This window comes from Hippopotamus amphibius, chromosome 1 (assembly GCF_030028045.1).
Source record: "Hippopotamus amphibius kiboko isolate mHipAmp2 chromosome 1, mHipAmp2.hap2, whole genome shotgun sequence".
Classification (NCBI taxonomy): domain Eukaryota; kingdom Metazoa; phylum Chordata; class Mammalia; order Artiodactyla; family Hippopotamidae; genus Hippopotamus; species Hippopotamus amphibius.
Window position 1 is genome coordinate 27,821,374 of NC_080186.1, and position 10,072 is coordinate 27,831,445.

Consider the following 10,072-nt stretch of genomic DNA (forward strand, 5'->3'; position numbering starts at 1 on the left):
GAGCTCAAAAATGTAGAGCAATAAACACCTTCTGGTATTCACATTGTTTCCCAAATCTCAAGCTTGACTTGAAATTATTAATAAGAATACTAAGTTATAAATAATTGTTAATGTTTCCCCCTAGTGGAGCTCATAGTGTAACTCACCCATTGATTTTGTGTTATTAGAATGGATATGTTGGATATTTTAATTGATTATTTGAAAACTGTTCAAACAAATGTTATTTTGTCATTTTCTCCCAAGATTTCACCCAGTGAATCAAGTAATAGTGTTGCTAATAGTAATGTGGAACAGCCAAGCCTTTCACCATCTTCATCAGTACTCGGTCGGCATACAGTTGGCTCCAGTACAGAAGTTCAGAAAGATCATGTGTCAAACCAAGATGCTACAAACAGTATGAAATCCATGAAAAAAAGTGATGGACTGTGTCACCCAAAATTTACATCTAAAGTACAAAAAGTTAAGGGTAAATCACGGAGTATTAAAAAATCTTGGTGTTCAAATTTTCAGCGATTAGAAAACAGTATTAAAAAGGATGTGGTATTCTGTTATTCATGCCAGTTTTTCTGCCAAAAAAAATTTAGCTGTGGAGGAGAGTCATTTGCAGCCCAAGGAATTTCCAATTGGAAAAAAACTCTGGAAAAATTCAGAAAGCATGAAAAAAGTGAAATGCATTTGAAGTCATTGCAGTTTTGGAGGGAATACCAGTTTTGTGGTGAAGCCGTTAATGACAGTTTATCTAATCATTCAAAACAGATTGAGGGAAATAAAAAGTACCTAAAGCTTATAATTGAAAATATTTTATTTCTTGGAAAGCAATGTTTACTCCTAGGAGGAAATGACCAGTCTGTTTCATCTGTGAATAAAGGCAATTTTTTAGAATTGTTAGAAATCCGAGCAAAAGATAAAGGAGAAGAAATATTTCGACTTATGAATTCACAAGTTGACTTCTATAATAGTACACAAATTCAAAATGATATTATTGAAATAATAAAGACTGAGATGTTGCAAGATATTGTAAATGAGATCAATGTTTCCTCAGCTTTTTCAATAATATGTGATGAGACAACTGATAGTGCCACTAAAGGACAATTCTCAATTTGTGTAAGATACCCACAGAAAACATCAAAGGCTATATTAATTAAAGAAAGATTTTTGGGTTTCATAGATGCTGAAGAGATCACTGGGACCAACTTACACAGGAGTATCAAAACTTACCTGCAACAAGTTGGAGTTGATTTGAATAAAATACGAGGCCAGGCCTATGATAGCACCAGTAATTGGAGGGAAAAATTTAATAAAATTGCAGCAGAATTCAAGAAGGAAGAGCCAAGAGCTTTATACCTGCATTGTTACACACATTTTTTGGATTTAGCAGTGATTAGGTTTTGTAAAGAAGTAAAAGAGCTCCGAAGTGCTCTAAATACTCTGAGTTCTTTGTTCAACACTATTCATGGGGAGATGTCTGTAAATTTCCAAAACATTTATAAGCTAAGTCAAAACAAAACATGCAAGAAACATACATCACAATCATGTTGGACAGTCCATGATCGTACGTTACTGTCTGTAATTGAGAGCCTTCCAGAGGTTATTGAAACACTGGAAGTTGTATCAAGCCATTCTTCAAACACAGGTTTAGCTGATGAATTGAGTGATTTGTTGGCATTGGTTTCCAAATTTGAATTTATCTTTTGTTTGAAATTTCTTTATCGAGTACTAAGCGTTACAGGAATTCTTTCCAAAGAGCTTCAAAGTGAAACCATAGACATTTTTTCTTTGTCTTCAAAAATAGAAGCAATTTTGGAATGTTTATCATCTGAAAGAAATGATATTTATTTCAAAACTATCTGGGATGGAGCAGAGGAAATATGTCAAAAAATAACCTGTAAAGGTTTTGAAGTTGAAAGACCTTCATTTCAGAAAAGAAGAAAAATTCAGAAAGCAATAGACCCTAGCAGTTCAGACAGTATTTTTTTTCCAACCTCCACAGAAGAACAATATAAAATTAATATTTATTACCAAGGCTTGGATACTATATTACAAAATTTAAAATTGTGTTTTTCAGAGTTTGATTATTGTAAAATGAAGCAAATTTCAGAACTGTTACTTAAATGGAATGAACCGTTAAATGAAGCAACAGCCAAAGATGTCCAAGAATTTTATAAACTTGATGCAGACATCATTCCAGAACTTAGATTTTATCGGCAATATGCAAAGCTTAACTTTGTCCTAGATTATGATTGTGTCAACTTTAGCAATCTTGGCCACTTGTTTATTCAGCATGGTCTTCACAATAATATTCCTTGCATATCAAAGCTGTTATATATTGCTTTGTCTTGGCCAGTTACTTCAAGTGTGGAAAACTCATTTTCTACACTGTCTCGTCTTAAAACATATTTATGTCATACCAGGGGACAAGAAAAGCTTAGTGGCTTAGCCCTAATGGCTGTTGAGCAGGAATTGGTAGATAAATTGATGGAACCTGAAAGACTCAGTGGAATTGTGGAAAAGTTTATCTTTCGGGTGAAAGAAATATAATACTTGCTAATTTGAATTTACCTGAAAGAATTTTGTATTTCTGTTGGACATCAGTTTTTATTTCAAATTTTTGTCTTTAAGAAAAAAATTTTTTTTCATCGGAACATGTAACATTCACTTGGTTCAAAATTCATGACACAGAATGATACACAGTGAAAAGTCTCCTTCCCTTTTTTATTAGCCAGTTCCACCTCTCAGAAGTATTATTTGTTTTTTAAATATCCTTCTGGAGATACTTAATCATAAATGTACTGTGCAATGCACAGTGTTCTTCAGCTTGCCTTTTTCACTTAACATATTTTTGAGATTGTCCCATGTCAGTACATAGAGTTTCTTGATTCCTTTTTTTAATAACTGCATAAGATTTAATTGTATGGATGTACCATAATATATTGGAGCAGTCCCTACGGACAAACATTTTCTTTCTAATCTCTTACTATTGCAAATAATGCTGCATTTAAAAACCTTGTACATAGGTCATGTTGCACATTAGTGAGTTGCTGTAAGATAAAATTTAAAACTGGAGTTATTAGATTTGCACATTTTTATTTTTCATAGATATTGGTAAATTGCTTTCTATAAGGATTGTATCATTTTATAGTTCCACCAGCAATGTCTGAGAGTGCCTATTTCCTCGAATCTTTATAAAGTATTAAACATTTTGATCTTTGTCAATGTGTTAGTTGAATAATGATATGTTAATCTCTGTGGAGATTGAATCTCAACGAAATTTTTTATTTTCACTTAAGAATAGGGTTGGGTATGTGCTTGAGCCGTTTGTATTTCCCTTTCTGTGAAATCTCACTTTTAAACATTAAAACTCTTAATATTGCTGTGGTTTTGGTTGACATAATAGCTGGATGACATAATAGGAATTTCGAATCTACTTTATGAAAATATGACTTTTTCAAATAATTCTGAACTCTTTTTTTTTTTGTCTTTATACTTTAGAAAAGTCCTTCTTCTGAAGTGATGTTTGCCTTCATGTGTCTTTCTCATTTTTATTATTTTCTATTTGCATTTGTAGTTTCTATCTTATTGTGGAAGCAAGAGTTAATTTCAAGACGTTGGGTGGTTTTTTTCTCTTTTTTTTTTTTTACTTTTTTAATAGTCTGCTTTATAAAGCAGGTAATATAAGACCTAGACCTGAAAAAGAAAAAACAGAACTATAGTAATTAAAACAGCTTTCTTGGGAATTCCCTGGTGGTCCAGTGGTTAGCACTCCATGCTTCCACTGCTAGGGGCCCAGGTTCAAACTCTGGTCAGGGAACTAAGATCCTGCAAGCGTGGAAAAACAACACAACAACAACAAAAACAGTTTTCTTTGTTGAATGCCTGCTATGTAACCTAGTACTTTCTTCAGTGCTTTGTGTTATTTCACTTCTCACAACCTGTTAATTTTATGGAAGACGCAGTGGTTAAAGATCACATAATCAGTGAACAGTGAATTTAGGATTTGTACCCAGTCAGTGTGACTCCAAAGCCTATGCTCTACTACCTTTTTTTTTTTTTTTCTTTTTTTGCTGTGCACAGGCTTTCTTTAGTTGGGGTGAGTGGGGGCTACTCTTCGCTGTGGTGCACGGGCTGCTCATTGCCGTGGCTTCTTTTGTTGCAGAGCACGGGCTCTAGGCGCGTGGGCTTTAGTAGTTGCAGCACATGGGCTCAATAGTTGTGGCGCACGGGCTTAGTTGTTCCGCGGCATGTGGGATCTTCCTGGAGCAGGGATGGAACCCATGTCCCCCGCATTGGCAGGCGGATTCTTAACCACTGCGCCACCTAGGAAGCCCTCTACTACCTTTTATATAAACTATTATCACAGGTATTCCTAAATAAAAATTTAACTACCAGAAGTATGTTGAAGAATAGAAGATGACAGAAATAGTGTATTTTTTTAATCTCCCAAATATCCCTTCATGGCATCTATAGCAAGTCTTGGTGACAAGGTATCCTCACAATCCCAAAATGAGATTAGATAGTGACAAACTCGAAAGCAACTATAAAACCTGAGTAGTGGCAGCTATCTGTATGGAAGGTCATGGGTGAAAGTGAATGGGACGTCTGATGGCCTTGAGATCTCCCAAATCAACAGGTTTCCACTGGAGAGCATGGCAGGCCAATTTAAAAACGGCAGCCAAAAAGTGAAGGCTCTTGCAGATGCCAATTTGCAGGTAAGTTTAAGAGGACTGCTAAATTCCAAATTTGTTTAGTAGTCTAGGTCCTTATGAACTCTTGAAACTAACAAATGTAAGCTTCATTCCAAAACAACCCTTTCAAGGAGAAACTGCTGGCTGTAGACACCAGACTCTGCAGGACAGGGACAATAGGGGCAAAGGGAAAGAATGTACAGAGTAAAGTGAGAGAGAGAAGCAAAGGAACAGATCTCAGAAATAGGTCATTTATTTTAGTCACTTTATGAAAATAGTATTTCATGAAGCTTGAAGATGGATAAGTTGTTAGTCCCTTCTCAAAAGTACAGGTAAATGTGTTTCACTTAAAACAGGAACAGAAAAGAATTGTGAAATACCATACAAATTTATAAGAATACAGAACAAATTCTTACAAAACAAAAACCTGTTTCAAACCAAGCTAAAAGAAATTAAATGATTAAAGCTATAAAAACAGTATAAACCAGAATTAGAAAAACTTAGATGAGTGGATAAAAGAAAGTTTTAAAAAGATAAATGACAAGAATTCAGGGAAGCATTAGAAATTAAAAGAAATAAAAGTCACTGTAAAAGTGAAAAATAATCTAGGAGGAACTCAAAAGTGAATAAACATAATTGATAATCTCTAAAAGAAATAGAAATGGAAAGAAGGAAAATGTTTTAAATCCAGAGAAGGGTGGTACAACATACTGAAAGCCTGATATCCATATAAATGGAATATGCAAAGAATTCCAAAGCAGTGGAAAAGAGCAAATACTAAAAACTATATGCTGGTTATTATGCTATTGTCTGTGCACCCACCCTTCTATACTTGGGCTTTGTGATGATGAAGCTGGAATGCTGCACATTTCTGCTCTAGCTGAATTTATGTTAGCCTCTGCCAATAGGGGTCACTAGAGGGAGACTGCAGGTCTGAAGGGAAAAGGATTTGTTCCGTCCTATCTATTTTTCTGTGAGCTTTATGTCTGCTTGTGGATCTTGTGAGCATTATTCAGCAATGCTGTTTCATCCAGTACTTCTTTCCCTAGCAGCAGCTAAATCTGGTTGTAGTTCTTGTAACAGTTGCAGAAGCACTGTCCTCATGCCTCCATGACATCTTAATGTTCTCTTTTTATCCTTTCAGTAACTTAGTTAACTAGTTAGCTAATATGTTTTTGTTTTTTCTTTTGTACTGTTTATTTTTTGGCTGGGTCAGGTCTTAGTTGCAGCACGTGGGATCTTTCATTGTGGCACACGGGGTCTTTGTTTCCGTGCACAGGCTTCTCTGGTTGTGGCATGCAGGCTCAGGCGGCGGGCAGGCTTAGTTGCCCTACAGCATGTGGGATCTTAGTTCCCCAACCAAGGGATCAAACCGGCATCCCCTACATTGAAAGACAGATTCTTAACCACTGGACCACCAGGGAAGTCCTCTATACTTAGTTAATACATTTAGATATTCCCTCTGTTCAGATAACTAGTATAGTTTCTGTTTCCTGACTGAACCCTAGCTGATACACTGAATTCAAGAGAACTTACTTGAAGTTAGAAAGACTTTATGTACTGAAAAGACACACAGTGCACCTGGGAACATTGATCCAGAATGGTCAGTACTGTCATGGCCTAAAAAAAGAATGAAAAGATTTTAAAAGGGTTTTTTGAAGGAAAAAGTCCCTTCAGAGTCCAGGCCAAAAAAAAAGAAAAAAGGTACATACAGGAAAGATAAATTTGATTATTTTCACACTTTTCCTTAATGACACTCTATGCCAAAAGACTGAAGTAATATGAACTTACTCATGATTTGCTATCCAACCAAATGGACTTTCAAGCATAAAAGTCATAGGCTATCAATATGCAAATTCATGGAACATTGTTTCCATGACCCCTACCTGAGGAATCTATTAGAATAAGGTTCAGATAACCAGATTGATTGGAGAGGCATTAACGTAAAGGGTGATAAAGTTTTGCAAGTATTAAGTGATGAATAAAATTAGAATATTACCTTGTTTAATTAATGCATCTAGGCAATGATCATCAATGGCTGCTAACATCACTAATACAGCCAGACACTGTGTACTTCCTAATCAATTTCAGCACTAGCTGAGATATGCATCCTTCTCGGAGGTTTGAATTACAGTTCCATAGGACTCTTCTTCCAGGCTTCTAAGTGTTAATGATTCCAACTTCTCTTTTTTTCTCCCCCAGTCTTAGCAGCTGCCTACAGTTGCTGCTGCTGTAATACCTCAGTGCTCTTTAGCCTTTCTAGTTCTATAGTTCAAATAACTTATGTGCTTCCAGTCTCTTGACTGAACTTTGACTGATATAGCATTACCTATGAAGTAATCTTGCCAAATAATTTGATCTTGACTCTTATCAAGACCCTAGATTTAGCTGCTTGTTTCCTGGAAATACAGGGGGTCTGAGGAACATATTAAAGAACATCAGTGGGATTAACCAGCAAAATCCAAATCCTAGGAGACTGCACAAGGTAAACAACACTTTAATAAAAACTTACAATGAAAAAATAAGATGGCAGAGGATCCTGTAGATTGAAGGAGAAATTGGAGTCATGTCAACAAATTGCAGTGTGTAAACCATGTTTAGGTCTTCAAGCAACAGAACAATGGATATTTATAATGATGTTGTGGTTATGTGTTTTTTAAAAAGTCACTTAAAGAAAAATACTTCAGATATTAGTGGATGAAGTTAACATGAAATCTTGGGCTTCAAAATAATAACGGGGGTGCTCGCTTCGGCAGCACATATTCTAAAATTGGAACGATACAGAGAAGATTAGCATGGCCCCTGCGCAAGGATGACACGCAAATTTGTGAAGCATTCCATATTTTTTGATGCCTTAGAGGACTGGGACGGGGAGGGTGGGGGGGAGTCGAGGGAGGGAGGGAATACGGGAATATGTGTATAAATACAGATGATTGAACTTGGTGTACCTCAAAAAAATAAATAAAATAATAACGGGGGAGGGGGAGTATGTGAGGGTCAAGATGAAACAAGATTGGCCGTTATTTCATAGTCATTGAATCTAGGTGGTGAGTACATAGGGATTCATTACTCAGCTTTTACACATGAAGTTTTCTATTAAAAAAATATTTTAAATGATACCCAGTGGAGTTCATGTCAGTAATGTAAAGGTGATTCAATGTTAGGAAATTTATTTGTGAAATGCAACAAAATAATATATCACATTAAGAAAATGATATCAATACATACCATAAAATCATTGATAAAGCTTTAACTTTTGTGCCTGATTTTTAAAACCTTGGAAAAATTAGAATAAAAGGTTTTTTCTGTTAACAATAAAATGTTGGTAATATATTTATTAATGTGTATGTATAGACCTAGCCAATAGTATGTATAACATCATGCTTAAAGGTGAAATATTAGGACTACCACAAAAATATCAGAAATGCTGTAGATACTATCAACTATCTTACATAACATTTTTAAATTAAGCTATTTTTTATATAATTGTAGATTTACATGAAGTAGCAAGAAATAATACAGAAAGATCTCACATATGGTTCACCCCGTTTCCCCCTATGGTAACATCTTGCATAACTATAAAACAGTATCACAAGAAGTTAAACATTGATATAATCCAGTGATCTTATTTAGATTCACCAGTTTTACATGTACTCCTGTGTTTGTATTTACTTTTTTATTTTTAAGAACTTTTATTGAGATACAGTTAACAGACAATAAACAGCATATATTTAGAGTGTACAATTTGGTACCCCAATCTCCCAATTCATTCCCCCCCCCAACCCTCCCCGCTTTCCCCACTTGGTGTCCATATGTTTGTTCTCTACATCTGTGTCTCTATTTCTGCCTTGCAAACCAGTTGATTTGTACCATTTTTCCATAGTCCACATATATGTTAATATACGATATTCATTTTTCTCTTTCTGACTCACTTCACTCTGTATGAAAGTCTCTAGGTCCATCCATGTCTCTACAAATGTCCCAGTTTGTCTAATAACCTTGGGTTTTGTTTGCTCTTCTTTCTCTAATCTCTTTAGGTGTAAGGTTAGATTATTTGGCTTTTTTCTTGTTTCTTGAGGTAGGATTGTATTGCTATAAACTTCCCTCTTAGAACTTTGCTGCATCTCATAGGTTTTGGATCATTGTGTTTTCATTGTCATTTGTCTCTAGGTATTTTTTGATTTCCTCTTTGATTTTTTTCAGTGATCTCTTGGTTATTTAGTAATGTATTGTTTAGACTCCATGTGTTTGTGTTTTTTACAGTTTTTTTCCTGTCATTGATTTCTAATCTCATAGCGCTGTGGTCAGAAAAGATGCTTGATACGATTTCAATTTTCTTGAATTTACCAGGGCTTGATTTATGACCCAAAATGTGATCTATCCTGGAGAATGTTCCATGTGCACTTGAGAAGAACATGTAATCTGCTGTTTTTGGATGTAATGTGCTATACATATTTATTAAATCAAGCTGGTTTATTGTGTCATTTAAAGCTTGTGTTTCTTTATTAATTTTCTGTGTTGATGATCTGTCCATTGGTGTAAGTGGGGTGTTAAAGTCCCCCACTATGATTGTGTTACTGTTGATTTCCTCTTTCATAGTTGTTAGCATTTGCCTTATGTATTGTGGTGCTCCTATATTGGGGTGCATATATAGTTATAATTGTTATCTCCTCTTCTTGGATGGATCCCTTGATCTTTATGTAGTGTCTTTTCTTGTCTCTTGTAACATTTTTTATTTTAAAGTCTATTTTATCTGATATGAGTGTTGTTACCCCAGCTTCCTTTTGATTTCCATTTGCATGGAATATCTTTTTCCGTCCCCTCACTTTCAGTCTGTATGTGTCCCTAGGTCTGAAGTGTGTCTCTTGTAGACAGCATATATATGGGTCTTGTTTTTGCATCCATTCAGCCAGTCTGTGTCTTTTGGTTGGTGCATTTAGTCCATTTACATTCAAGGTAATTATCGATATGTATGTTCTGATTCCCATTTTCTTAATTCTTTTGTTTTTGTTTTTGTTTTTGTAGGTCCTTTTCTTCTCTTATGTTTCCTGCTTAGAGAAGTTCCTTTAGCATTTGTTGTAGGGCTGGTTTGGTGGTGCTGAATTCTCTTAGCTGTTGCTTATCTGTAAAGCTTTTGATTTCTCCGTCAAATCTGAATGAGATCTTTGCTGGGTAGAGTATTCTTGGTTGTGGGTTCTTCCCTGTCATCACTTGAAATATATCATGCCACTCCCTTCTGGCTTGCAGAGTTTTTGCTGAGAAATCAGCTGTGAACCTTATGGGAGTTCCTGTGTATGTTATTTGTCATTTTATCCTTGTTGCTTTTAATAACTTTTCTCTGTCTTTAATTTTTGTCAGTTTGACTACTATATTTCTTGGCGTCTTTCTCC

At 35.3% G+C, this 10,072-nt stretch overlaps 1 protein-coding gene and 1 non-coding gene across 4 annotated transcripts in view; both read left to right on the top strand.

The window, feature by feature from the left end:
* Nucleotides 1-9,125, top strand: part of ZMYM1 (zinc finger MYM-type containing 1) — a 32,304-nt gene extending 23,179 nt beyond the window's left edge. For all 3 annotated transcript variants that reach the window (XM_057704678.1, XM_057704669.1, XM_057704685.1), the window contains one exon: nucleotides 244-9,125. In XM_057704678.1, the coding sequence (XP_057560661.1) occupies nucleotides 244-2,538 (2,295 nt within the window). In that variant the 3' untranslated portion in view covers nucleotides 2,539-9,125. The remainder of the gene's footprint in view (nucleotides 1-243) is intronic.
* Nucleotides 7,423-7,529, top strand: LOC130842281 (U6 spliceosomal RNA). The gene has a single exon (XR_009050392.1). It is a non-coding gene; the product is annotated as a U6 spliceosomal RNA (small nuclear RNA).
* Nucleotides 9,126-10,072: the final 947 nt, after the last annotated feature.